At 65.0% G+C, this 12120-nt stretch overlaps 2 protein-coding genes across 2 annotated transcripts; one reads left to right on the forward strand and one right to left on the reverse strand.

Moving 5' to 3' along the window:
• Window positions 1-684: 684 nt before the first annotated feature.
• Window positions 685-4491, forward strand: LOC104833136 (sterol 26-hydroxylase, mitochondrial). Its single transcript, XM_010569716.1, has 9 exons — window positions 685-849; window positions 1856-2046; window positions 2317-2516; window positions 2600-2797; window positions 2936-3096; window positions 3464-3630; window positions 3901-3982; window positions 4070-4270; window positions 4366-4491. The coding sequence occupies exons 1-9, from the start codon at window positions 685-687 to the stop codon at window positions 4489-4491; spliced, it is 1491 nt and encodes a 496-aa protein (XP_010568018.1).
• A 3086-nt stretch (window positions 4492-7577) lies between these two features.
• PRKAG3 (protein kinase, AMP-activated, gamma 3 non-catalytic subunit) lies at window positions 7578-11295 on the reverse strand. The gene is made up of 12 exons (XM_010568150.1): window positions 11260-11295; window positions 10311-10350; window positions 9747-9979; window positions 9581-9662; window positions 9437-9495; window positions 9097-9142; window positions 8913-8967; window positions 8694-8820; window positions 8419-8584; window positions 8212-8249; window positions 7834-7980; window positions 7578-7748 (listed from the first exon to the last, which is right to left on the reverse strand). The coding sequence occupies exons 1-12, from the start codon at window positions 11290-11292 to the stop codon at window positions 7632-7634; spliced, it is 1143 nt and encodes a 380-aa protein (XP_010566452.1). The 5' UTR covers window positions 11293-11295; the 3' UTR covers window positions 7578-7631.
• Window positions 11296-12120: the final 825 nt, after the last annotated feature.

Below are 12120 nucleotides of genomic sequence, written 5' to 3' on the forward strand. Positions count from 1 at the left end.
GGGGCAGGGGAGAGGAGGGGCTGGGTGGCGGGGAGCACCCCTCCACCGTGGGGTGATGCCGAGGCCAGCAGCGCGGAGAGGGGCCAGAGCAGAACCGGGTGGCCCCGGGAGCGTCCTGCCAGCCCAGGGCCGCTCTGGCATCCCCGAGCCGGCCAGACAGACGAGGGCAAAGGTTCGGGGGCACCTCACGGGGTCCTGGCATCCCCAGGCAGCCCAAGCTGCCCCGGCCGTGACAAGCTGAAGGGGCCGCGGTTTGGGGGGCAGGCGGCCAGGCAGGTGTTTGGGCAGATGGTATCCAGGCAGGCAGGGGAGGGATAGGCAGAGGCGTTTGTTTTCTTCTGTCAACACTTCCTCATACATCGGATGAAGCGAGCATTGGGCTTGGCTGGCCTCAAGCCAGGCAGCATCTTCCACCGACCTGGAGCTCTGACCGGCCGGAGGAGTGTTTAGGATCAGGCCTCCCCAGCACCGCAGAGCAACGGGCACTGCTGTTTGAAGAAGGGGCTGTCGCAGGGCAGCAGGGTGTCGGGAGCGGGCATGGGAGCTCCCTGCTGCTCCCTCCTGCCCTTGGGGCTCCAAGCACAGCACAGCTTTACGGATAGATGCCCACATGCTTCAGAGGTGCCTTTCCCCAGATCCCAGCAGTTCTGGCTTCTCTCAGCCCTGCTCTCCGAGGCCTGCGCCATGTCGGGTCCTGGCTGCCAGCAGACACCCGTGGGCAGGCTTCAGCCTGGGCCACGGCTGCCCACGGCCCCACGCAGCGTGTTCGCCTGGCAAGCTGCCTGCAGCACCTGGGTGGCTGTCCCTCCCCCTCCTCCTGCCACCACGCACGAGGAACGTCTCCCCGTGGTGACGAATCCAGCTGAATCCGGGCGCAGGCTGCGATGCAGTCAGTCACCAAGGGAGATTGTACCACGTGCATCCCCGCAGCCGCGGGGAACGGGGACCAGGGCTTCCCTGCTAGGTCCCCTGCAGCCCCCTGGGCTTGGCCCCACTCTACAGGGTCTCTGGCAGTGCCTGGGTGGGATGGAAAGCACCCCTTGCATGTGGCCCTGTGCAGATCCACTTGCACAGGGGCGCCTGGCTGCACCTGAGCGATGCACTTGGGGGTCACGGTGCTCCCCAGTGGGGAGGCAGGCATGGTACCCATGGGTGCAGCTGAGGAGAGGGAACTGTGGCCAGCAGAGCCCAGAGTAGGGCTGATGCTGGTGCATGTCTCCTAGCTGGCTTATGAGCCTGTGGCCCCAGGGCTATGTCCTGGGGGTGGCAGCCTGCCCTGGGAGCAGCCCAGTCCTGCCCCAGCCTGGTGCTGCCCTCCCACCACTGATCATTAACCACCCTTATCAGGTGGCAGGTTCAAGGACCCACGCAGGGAGTCTTGTCCCCGGGTTGAGCAGAGCTGGGGCCATGCTGGAAGCTGTAGGGCTTGGACCTGCCGACAGCTGCTGCAATGGCCCTGCACCTCGGCAAAGCCCTGGGCTTGGCACTTGTCCCAGTCCCTGCTGTCCCCTCTTGGCCTTGCTTCCCCAAAAGACCCACCAGGCCCTCCGTGCATTTCTGGGGTGGGTGAGGGATGCACCAGCCTGTGCCAGGGGTCAGTGCCTGGTGTGCTTTGTGCTGGCAGAGGACATGTCCCTGGAGATACCAGCCCAAGCCATCTGCAGAGCACTTCAAAGATAGTGCCAGCTTGGGGGGTCAGAGGCGGGTGCTTGGAGCTGACTGGTGCTGAGGGGTCCCTGGGATGGGTGCAGAGCATGCTGGACACATGCAGGGCAGCACTGGGGCAGGGAGGGACTGATCCAGCCCCAGTGCTGGCCCTGTCCCATTCACCCTACTATGCTCTGGTGCACCATAGCTGATGTCCCGGCGCATTTACGGCCCTATCTGGAAGTCGACCTTCGGGCATTATGAGAACATCAACATTGGGAGCCCAGTGGTGCTGGAGCAGCTGCTACGGCAGGAGGGCAAGTACCCCATGCGGAGCGACATGGCCCTGTGGAAGGAGCACCGGGACACCCGGCGCCTGCCCTACGGACCCTTCACCGAGTGAGTCCTGCCCTGGCTGCGCTCTGCGGGGCAGTTGGTGGCTCCTGTCCCTTCCTCGGGTGTAGGGCCTGGGTGGCAGCTCACATTGCTCCCTCTCCTGCAAACAGCGTGTCCCCCCTAAGCAGAAGGCCATGGCCATGGTGGGTGGGAAGACCCCTGGGGTGGCTCCAGCCCGGCGTGGGAATGATGCACCCAGGGAGTGGGAAACTGCTGCCAGCCACTGCCCCCTGCCTGGTCTTGCCCCCCGCACTGAGCCTCGTCCCCATGCAGGGAAGGGGAGCGCTGGTACCGCCTGCGCCAGGTCCTCAACAAGCGGCTGCTGAAGCCCTCGGAGGCGGTGCTGTACGCAGACGCCATCGGGGAGGTGGTGTCGGACCTGATGGTGCGGCTGCGGGACGAGCGGAGCCGCAGCCCCTCAGGGGTGCTGGTGGGGGACGTGGCCAACCTGCTCTACCGATTCGCCCTGGAAGGTAGGGGGGTCCTCCCCCTTGCCCTTGCCCTGCCCCACTCTTCCCATCCCCACGGGGGTCTGGATGTGGCCTGTCCCCTGCAGGGATCTCCTATATCCTCTTCGAGACCCGCATTGGATGCCTGAAGCAGCAAGTCCCTGCCGAGACCCAGCGCTTCATCGACTCCATCAACCTCATGTTCAAGAACTCCATCTTCGCCACCGTCCTGCCCCGGTGGAGCCGCAAGGTGCTGCCCTTCTGGGACCGCTACCTGGACAGCTGGGACACCATCTTCGCCTTCGGTGAGCGGTGGTGATGGGGGCCTGGCGCGGTGGGATCAGACACCCTAAGGACCCTTAGAAGTGGGACAGTCCTCAGCCATGTGTGCTTTTGGCCACCCTCGCTCTGTCAGCACTGGGTCCCACACTCTGTCCCTGCAGGCAAGACCCTGATTGACCGAAAGATGGAGGAGCTGGAGGGGCAGGTGGAGCGGGGCAAGGAGGTATCCGGCTACCTGAGCTACCTGCTGGCCAGCGGCAGGCTCAGCCTGGATGAGGTCTACGGCAGCGTGGCCGAGCTGCTGCTGGCTGGCGTGGACACGGTGAGAGCTGGGCAGTTGCTGCAGGGGGATCTCTGCTGAGCTCTGTGCCAGGCGGGGGAGCCAGGGGGCCATGCTCAGCTGCACTCCCCAGCCCCTGCGAGCTCTGGGCTGGTGGTTGGGGGGCTGATGCCCCATAGGGGCAAAATTTCAGGGATCAGTCAGTACAGACCCTGTCCTCCGCTTTTCTCCCTGCCCTGCTTCCTGCCTCAGTTTCCCCTATGGAAAGGGGCTCACTGCCCTTCACCCCTGGCTCCCCTGTGCACCGGAGCAGGGGCTGCCTGGTGCTGTACTGGTGCCATGCTTGGCACAAGGCTGCTCAGGTAGTGGCCCCATCTCCCTCACTCCTCTTGGCACTCCGCTCCCCCAGACCTCCAACACGCTGTCCTGGGCCCTGTACCACCTCTCCCGGGACCCAGGCATCCAGGAGACCCTCTACCAGGAACTGAAAGCCGTCGTGCCTGCCGACCGGTTTCCTGGTGCTGAGGATATCCCCAAGATGCCGATGCTTCGGGCAGTTATCAAGGAGACGCTGAGGTACAGCCCAGCTGCCCCAAGGTCCTGCTCACGGGCCCCTTCCCCAGGGGCAGTCCCTTCTCCCCACACACTGGGGGATGCACCAGTCAGGCAGGGTGCAAGGCTGGATTTCAGTCCCTTAGGGCCGCATCCATCCACCTTCTCCCTGGGGAGGGGGACGGAGCTGCTGAGCAGCGGGAGATGATGCTCCCCCTTGTCCTGCCTGTGGCAATTTCCCTCTGGGGTCCCCAGATGGATCCTACTGCCCCACTAACTCTCCCCATATCCCAGGGTCTACCCAGTGGTGCCCACCAACGCCAGGGTCTTCTATGAGAAGGACATCGTCATCGGAGACTACCTCTTCCCCAAGAACGTGAGTGGGGGCCATGCCGTAGGGACCCCCACTGTGCTCAGTGGGGCTGGGCGGGGGTCGTTAACCACCCCCCTTCTTGCCCCACAGACCCTCTTCGTCCTGGCGCACTACGCGATGTCTCATGACGAGACCTACTTCCCTGAGCCTGAGCGGTTCCTGCCCCAGCGCTGGCTCCGGGGCCACGGATCGCCCCACCACCCCTTCAGCTCCATCCCCTTTGGCTACGGGGTCCGTGCCTGCGTCGGCCGCCGCATTGCAGAGCTGGAGATGCACCTGGCTCTCGCCAGGGTGAGTAAGGACCCCCCACCCCAGGTAACTCGCCACGAGCTGGGATGGGGGCCCCAGGGAGTCCCCAAGGCACTGCCATCCCCTTCTCCCCACAGATCATCCAGGCGTTTGAGGTGCGGCCAGACCCCCGCGGCGTGGAGGTGACGTCCGTGTCTCGCATCGTCCTGGTGGCCGACAAGCCCATCAACCTGGAGTTCATTGCTCGCCCGGGGGCCCCCTGACTGCGTGCCCACCCCCCCACCCTGGGTGCTGAGTGGGGATCATCCCCACTGCCCCATGAGGAGGGGCAGGAAGGCAAACCCACTCCAGCACCCATCCCCTGCCCAGCTTGGGCCAGGGGACTCCCAGCTCCACTGTGGGGAAGATGGGGAGGGATAAGGGATGACCCCAAGTCTCCCCTGGGGCACTAGTATCCCCCTACCCCAAATCTGCAGGAGGCTTGGGGAACTGCTGTGCCTTTCACATGCTGCGAGGGGTTGTGTCCCCCCCATCCCGTGCCCAGCTGGGCTGTGTCGGGGACACAGGAGCTCTGCCAGGGCGGGGGGGAAGCGGGGAGGGGGCTTGCAGCCGTTCGGTGTCTCCTTCGTCCCATTCTTGTGTAGCTGCACGTGAATCTGTGCCTGGAGCCAGGACATCTGGGTCCTCTCTGAACAGCTGACCTTAGCCTCAGCCACTTCTCTGTGCCTCAGTTTCCCCCCTGCCTCCCAGGGAGGGGTCGAGCGCCGGCAGGGGTTTTGGGTTTGTGCCTGGTTCAGAGGGACGGAGCCAGCCCTGGCCCTGGGCAAGCGGAGCAATAACACAGCATGTCCCTCGTGATGGGGAGGAAGCCTGTCACCACCCAGCACTGGTATCATGTCCCCTGGCAGGGTCAGTCAGCATGGGGAGCACCCGGGACCTTTTGCTATCAGCCGTTATTTCACTGAGATGCTGATACAGGGTCACGGGAATGGGGGCAGGACTCGCTCCGGGTGAAGCAGCCAGGGAAGGATCGGCTCAGCTCCCCCCGTCCCCAAGCGGGGACATGGGGCTGATATCCAGGGCCACCGCAGGGGCTCAGAGCTGGCAGCAGCCACAGGCAGGGGATGCGTTGCCCCTTGCCCAGGCTCCTGGAGGGCTGGAGTATGGGACACCCTAACAGTGAACCCCCCTCACCTTCCTGCTGTTTGGGGATCCTAGCTGGACTGCGGGAAGCATCAGGCAGAAACCTTGCTGGCACCAAGGCTGCCACCCCTGGGGTATCCCCGAGGGGACCCACACCACCACCATGGTGGAGCTATCAAGGCTGCACACCCCGTGTCCCCTGTCCCCCTGGCTCTACGCACACAGGCAGAGGTGCCACCCTGTGCCCATGCTGCCCTCATTGGCATCCCAGGCTGCGTCCCCCACCCCTGCCGAGCAGCCAGCACCCCCTCCCCAGCCCAGCTCTCTCCAGAGGAGCCGTGCCCGGCTGCATCCCAGAAAGGCGAGGCAGTGGTTCCTGGAGCAGGCTGCTTTATTACAACAAGGCTGAACAGACCAGCAAATAAATACCCTCCGGCCACCCCAAAACATGCACAGGGTCCCCGTGCAAGTGCCCGTCCTGGCACCAGCTCTGGCGCAGGCTGTCCCTCTGCCAGGGACCTCCAGCCCCACGTGACCCTACAATAAACAAGCCTGTGTGTGCAGCTGAGCCTACACTACTGGGCACCAGGCGCAGCTGGAGGACTGTGCTTGCTAAGAGGGGAGCCTCAGCCGAAGCGCTCAAATCCAGCAGCAGGATGGGAGCAGGGTGGTTGAGTCCCCCGGGGCCACGTGGGTCCCTGTGCCCAGCTGCTGGCATGGCATAGCTCCTCCGGCATGGTGCCCATCGAGCATCACCATGTGCTCACTGGCAGGAGGCACCCCTGGGCCCCCTTTTCCCCGCTCCCTGCCTCTCTGAGGCTGGCAGGATCTGGCCCTGGACTCAAGACGAGCCCCAGGACTGGGGTGGGTAGGCAGGTCCACCCTGTGGAGACCCTGTAGGGCCCGAGCCTCCTTCCATGACCCCAGAACCACACAAGAGGCCCCCAAGTCGGATGAGATGGCAGCACTTCCCTGCTGTCTTCAGAGCGAGGATTGGTCGATGCCTGCAGGGCGAGAGAGTGTGCGAGGCCGTAACTCCCCCCGGTGGGCACTGGCTCTGGGCTGGGCGCCCTGTGGCATGGCCCTCCGACCCACCCCAGCAGACAGCGGGGTCTTGCCTCCATCCCTGACTGGGATGCAAGGCCCTGGGGGAGGGCAGGGGCTGGTCTGGAGGGGGACATCCCGGTGGCCCCCTGCAGCTCCTGACACAGCCACCCGTGCGGGCACCAGGGATGGAGTGAGCAAAGGCACCATGATGGGGAATGGCAGGGTGAGTGGGGTCTCATATTTGGTGTGGTTAACACACCCCACTCCCTGTCTCCTTCTGTGTGGAGCAACTGGGCACTGCTAGGGGAACTGGTGGGCATGGGGCTGTCCCAAGCCTGTTCCCCCCCCACTCCCCCCCAAAAAAAGCATCATTACCTCTGGGAAGCAGCTGGGCACTGGGGCCAGCTTCCCCCTCCCCAATTCACCCCTAAATGGGTGCCACGATGGGTGCCAGTGCCATGCCTACCCATCACCAGCAAGGACTCACCAGGCAGTGGGCGAGCAGAGCCGGGTGCAGGCAGCATGGCCTGGGAGTGAGTCCCATCCCTGGAGCAAGCAGTTTCAGGGCCATGGGGGTGGTTGGGCTGTGCCAGCCATGGCCCATGAGTTGGCCGTGCTGTGCACATGGCTAGTGGTGGGCAGCATGTCTGGGGTGTGCGAGTGGGGGTCTGTCCCCTCTGTGTCCCCTGGGAATGGCACTGAAGGGGCTCAGGTCTCGAGGGAGACTTTGAGGCGAGGTCAGAAAAGGGCTTTTGTCTTGGGGAACATCACACCCCAAAACCCTCATCCAGCCCAAAGTCCAGGGACCTGCAAAACCTGCATCCCACGTGCTGCCTGGATTGGGGTCTGGGAGGTGTCTCTGTAGCAGATGCCCCCATCCTTCCTCATGGATACCAGGGATCAGGACCCCAGAAGGGTTCCCCTGTGACCCTTGTGTCCCAGGGATAAGCAGCATCCAGGTCCTGCCATCCCCACCTGGGCACCCAGCACTGCCAGACCCCAGCCCCAGCCTCCTCCAGCCTCCTCTGTCCCCTGAGGCCGATTTGGCTGGGATGGAGCCAGGTGGCCCGAGCAGGGAGGTGACAAGGTGCAGAGATGAAGTGTGGGTGACCCAGCAGCGGGGAGGGGACAGGTGTGCAGTGGCGGGGGACGGCGCCTACCTGAAGTGGAGAGAAATGGAGGGTGCAAGTGGAGAAAGATGGAGCGTCGCGGGCTAAGAGTTAAGAGCATCGATACCTGCGGGAGTGAGCACAAGGGCCTGGAGAATGTCGGAGAGGGAGATGATGCCCCGTGGATACTGGTTCTCATCCACCAGAACCAGGCGATGGACCTGTGGGTGCAGGTAGAGCATCACAGGCAGGTCAGGCAGCAGGCAGGAGCAGCTTACACTGGCACGAGGCACCCCAGGCACTCACCTGCTCCTTGGCGATGCGGTCAATGATGTCCTCCATGGTTTCGTGGGGGTAACAGGTGAGGACCCCCTCCAGGCAGACGGTGCGCTGCCGCAGTGCCTCCCGCACACTAATGTCCAGGTTGTTGTAGGTCTTCTGGGCTGCCAGATGCTGTGGGAGAGGTGGTCCCGCTCAGCGCCCCAACGTGTCCTCACACCCTGTTGTGCCAGCACAGCGGGGGACACGCAGCCCTGGGGCTGCATGGGGCAGATCTGCACTGGCACATGCATGTCACTGCACGTGGGGTGGGTTTGCATGGGCACAGGCAGGTGTGAGCACCCCACCAGTGGCATGCAAGGGGCCACACTCGTGCCCAGGCGTGCAAGCACACAGGGTACTCACAATGACATCAAACCGGGAGTAGAGGCCAACCACTTTCCCTGCAAGGAGAGACAGTGCAGGGGCTGGGGAGGGGGCCCTGGGGACAACCCACTGTGCTCCCCCATACCCCAAGGTGCAGCCCAAGGGCCAGGAGGGGGTTTTTGGGTGGGGATGGGGCCAGAGCCACGGGCAGTGGGAGATGGTGGGGCTGCTTCACTCTCCAGGTACCGGCATCATTGACGACAGGCAGGGCAGAGACACGGCGGTCCACGAAGATTTCCAGGGCGGTATAGATGGGGGCGGACTCAGGCACAACGGCCACGTCACGGAAGGTGCCGACACACAGCTCCTGCGCTGTTTTCTTCAGGAAGTGTGGCTTGGGGATGGTGGAGCCCTGCGGTGGGGAACAGCAGGGCTGGGCTGGCACCTACATGCACCCTGACACCCTTGCTTGTGCCCATACACGCCGACCATGCAGGTGCACATGAAGTCCCAGCACTCACAAAAATGTGGAGGAACTTGAGGATGCGCTTGTGTGTCAGGATGTGCAGGACATTGCCCGAGATGGGCTCGATGACAGGCAGGCGATGGATCTTGTGCTTGATCAGGGAGTAGACAGCATCGAAGAGGCTGCGGGTGACGGGGACACCGTGAGGGAATAGGGCTGCATCCCGGGCACACCCCCCGTGGGGTGTGCTCTTCCCCAGTGGGCAGGCACTCACCTATTGCTTGGAGAGATATAGACCAGTGGCTTGAAGGAGCCCTGCAGGTACACCTCTGCCAAAGGAGAGAGGTTGGAGAGAGGTGGGAGAGGGGGTCCCCCAGCCCCCTCATGGAGCCCACCTCCATGCCCTGTGCAGCATCCCCAGCTCAGCCCGGCCACCCCCATCACCTCCCGCTTTTTACCTCTCCAGGTCTCAATCTTGTGTTCCTCCACCTCGTAGATCTGAACCTGAGGGCAGGGAGATGCCCTGGTCACGGTGGCCCCATGGGGGGACTGAGGGGACACTGGGGCACTGCCCCTTCCCCAGGCATCCCACCCCATCACCCTAAGTGCAGGGATCACATCTTGGGTGCTGGGCAGAGGGGCATCAAGCAGATGCTGGGCTGGCCAAGACCATCCCCTGGTCACAGGCTAGTGATGAAGAGAGGTCCAGGAGAGGGAAGAGGGGACCAGAGAGGTGGGGACAGCCCCTCCCTACCCCATGCCTGCCCCAGCTCCCCGTGCCCTCCCCGCCACACTCACCAGGGGAGAGCGGTAGTAGCGGTGGAGGATGTTGATGAAGTCAGTGATGGTGAGCATCCCTGTGGAGACACGTGGGGCTGGCAGCGCTGCCCTCACCCTCGCTGCCAGCAGGAGAAGGGGCCAGGTGGTGCTGCCGGCACTCACCCACAAAGGTCTGTGTCTTGCTGTCCCAGAGCGGGGCGGCACGCACCCCGTTGGCCACCAGTGCCACGAAGGCTTTCTTGATCTGCTGGTGGAGTGGGGAGGGGGTCAGGGGGTCCCTGAGCCCGCTCCCCCCCTGTCTGTCCCACTGATCCCCCCGCTTTATCACCTCCAGGGAGGTGTCGAAGACGACGAGCTTGCAGCTGGTGGGGATGGCATCATAGCAGCAGTGGCTCCTCATGAAGTGCATGTAGACCTCAGCATCGGGACTCTGAAACTCGGTCTCTGGGGTCAGCCCCAGCACCTCATTGCCCAGCGTGAAGGTGACCGGTCTTGGGCTTCTCTGCCTGTCCTCTTCCTCCTCCTCTTCCTCCTCCTTGGGGGACAGTGCCTCCGGGAACCCTGCCAGCAAACCCGCCCCAAGCCTGGCCGGTGAGCTGAGCTGCCGGGTCTCAGCACCCTCCTGCCTGGGGGGAGCAGGGGCATGCTGTGGGAGGGGCTGCTCCCCATAGACACCCCCCCCCCATTCCCCACTCCACGGGGGCAGCATACGGCACTGCAGCCCTCCAGCCTAGGGGGCCCTGGGAGCTTCTGGAAGGAGCTGAGGAGTGGAGCAACGTGGGGTATGGGCAGGGCGGGCAGAGGACCAATGTGGTCATTACATGAGTGAGCCAGACATTCGCCCAGCCCACCCCCTGCCCTCCGACAGGTCTAGGTGCTACCTGCTACCCACCTTCCTCCTTAGGGCAGGCAGCAGCATCCAGCAGCGCCACCTGAGGGGGCACACAGGCAGGTGGGGGATCAGCAGGAGCCAGCCCGGCCTCTCACCCACCCATGGCTCCTGCCTGCACCCACCCAGCTGCCCTGGCACCCCCAAGCCAGACAGAGGGAACCCTCCTTTCAGGGTGGGGATGCACGCTGGGCTCAGCACCGAGCCCCCACGGGGAGCCCCTTGCCCACCCATGACCCCTGGACCCTGCCTACCCCCATGGTGGCTCCAGCCCAGGATGCCCAGCTTGTCCCCCTGCTCTGGGGGGCAGCGGGGATTCCCGGGATGGGGCAGGGGATGGCAGGACCCCCCAGCTCCTCTCTCTGCTGTCGGAGCTGAGCGCATCCTGCAGCGGGTCTGCACTCATCCTCTCCCTCTCCCAACCCCAGGCTGTAATTCCTGGTCCTGCTTTCTCCCGTGTCGGCAGCCCCACCTGACCATGGGGACTAGGTCCACCCGGGAGACCCTACAATAACAAGAGGGCAGCCCCAGGTGGGAGGGAGGCGAGCACGGCCAACCGGCTGACCCCGCGCCCCCTGGTCCCCAGGAGACCCTACCATAACAAAGCAGCACGCGTGGCAGGAAGACCAACCCCGGACCACAAACCCGCTGGCAGAGCCAATGTTTACGAGCCACCCTACCATAACAAAAGCGCAGGGACTGCTCCCTAGGGAGCCCAGAGCCAAACCCGGGAAGGAAGTGACCCTACACCAACGTCCCCCAACCTTTCCCAAGGGGCTTGGGACAGCCGGGGCGGGCCGGCGGGCCAGGCTGCACTCCGTGTCCTCGTCCCTCCGGCTGCCTGGCCGTGGGAAGGGCACCGCCAGCCCCCCACATCCCCCCCCACCCCGGAGGCGGCCTGTCCACGAGTGGGGGTCTCTCGGGCCGGGTCCCCCACCCTCTCCGGCGGTACCTGGGGCGCAGCGGGGCCGGGGAGTCGCTCCATGCTGACTGCGGGGCAGCGCTGCTATTCTGGGCCCGCGACTGGCGGGGGCCTGGCAGATAGGGTGTCAGCGAGCAATGCCAGCCATGCCCCCGCCACCGCCGCGGGGGGGGGACGGGACACGACACCGCCACCACCACTGCCACCGCCGTGCGGTGTCCGCAGCCGCTGCGCCACCCCGCGACACCGCAGCACCGGGCTGGAGGGGATGGCCGTGGCCCCGGGGACAGCGCTGGCGCTGGGGACGCGAGGGAGGGGGTGATGGAGAGAGGTGGCTGGGGCCAGAAAAACTCTCCCCCCCGCTCCGCGGACCCCCCGTCCTCCAGGAGCGGTGCTCAGCGCCTGCCAGAATGCTGCCCTGCCCGCCCCGGTGCTGCCCCCAGCCCGTCCTGCAGCAGGAGCGGGTGGGGGGCACGGCAATTCCCCCCCCCTCCCCCGGGAATGCTGGTGGAGGGCTGGATCCAGCCACGGGCTGAGCAGCAGCCAGAGCCGGAGCTGGGGACCCTTTGCCCTCGACGCTGCCCCAGCCCTGCCTGCTGTCCTGCTGCTCTTCAGCCATCCCCGGCCCTCATGGAGGGAACCTCCTTCATCGCCTGCGGGGCCACCCCCTCTCGCCCGCCCTCCGCCCGCTCCCGGCTCCATTTCTATTTCAGGAAGGTTCAAATAACCCCTTGGCCCGCTGCCGTGCCGGCCTGGGAGCAGCGGGCGTGGGCGAGCAGGCTGGTGGCTGCCAGGCCAAGGGGACAAAGTGGCTCCGGCTGATTGCTGGGGGACAGCTGGACCCTGGCCCGCGGCGGGACGCAAGGAGCAAAGCCCCTGTCCTCTGGTGCT

Source organism: Haliaeetus leucocephalus, unplaced genomic scaffold, assembly GCF_000737465.1.
Source record: "Haliaeetus leucocephalus isolate CR32 unplaced genomic scaffold, Haliaeetus_leucocephalus-4.0 Scaffold1, whole genome shotgun sequence".
Taxonomy (NCBI): domain Eukaryota; kingdom Metazoa; phylum Chordata; class Aves; order Accipitriformes; family Accipitridae; genus Haliaeetus; species Haliaeetus leucocephalus.

Excerpts from the sequence above, each read along its gene's own strand:
- PRKAG3 (XM_010568150.1), bottom strand. The coding sequence starts at position 11,292 with ATGGAGCGACTCCCCGGCCCCGCTGCGCCCCAG. Across the intron at positions 9,496-9,580 it reads CAAGACACAGACCTTTGTGG|GGATGCTCACCATCACTGAC; the intron begins GTGAGTGCCGGC and ends GTGTCTCCACAG. Across the intron at positions 8,585-8,693 it reads TCAAGTTCCTCCACATTTTT|GGCTCCACCATCCCCAAGCC; the intron begins GTGAGTGCTGGG and ends TCCCCACCGCAG.
- LOC104833136 (XM_010569716.1), top strand. The coding sequence starts at position 685 with ATGTCGGGTCCTGGCTGCCAGCAGACACCCGTGGGCAGGCTTCAGCCT. Across the intron at positions 2,517-2,599 it reads CTACCGATTCGCCCTGGAAG|GGATCTCCTATATCCTCTTC; the intron begins GTAGGGGGGTCC and ends TGTCCCCTGCAG. Across the intron at positions 3,097-3,463 it reads TGCTGGCTGGCGTGGACACG|ACCTCCAACACGCTGTCCTG; the intron begins GTGAGAGCTGGG and ends CCGCTCCCCCAG.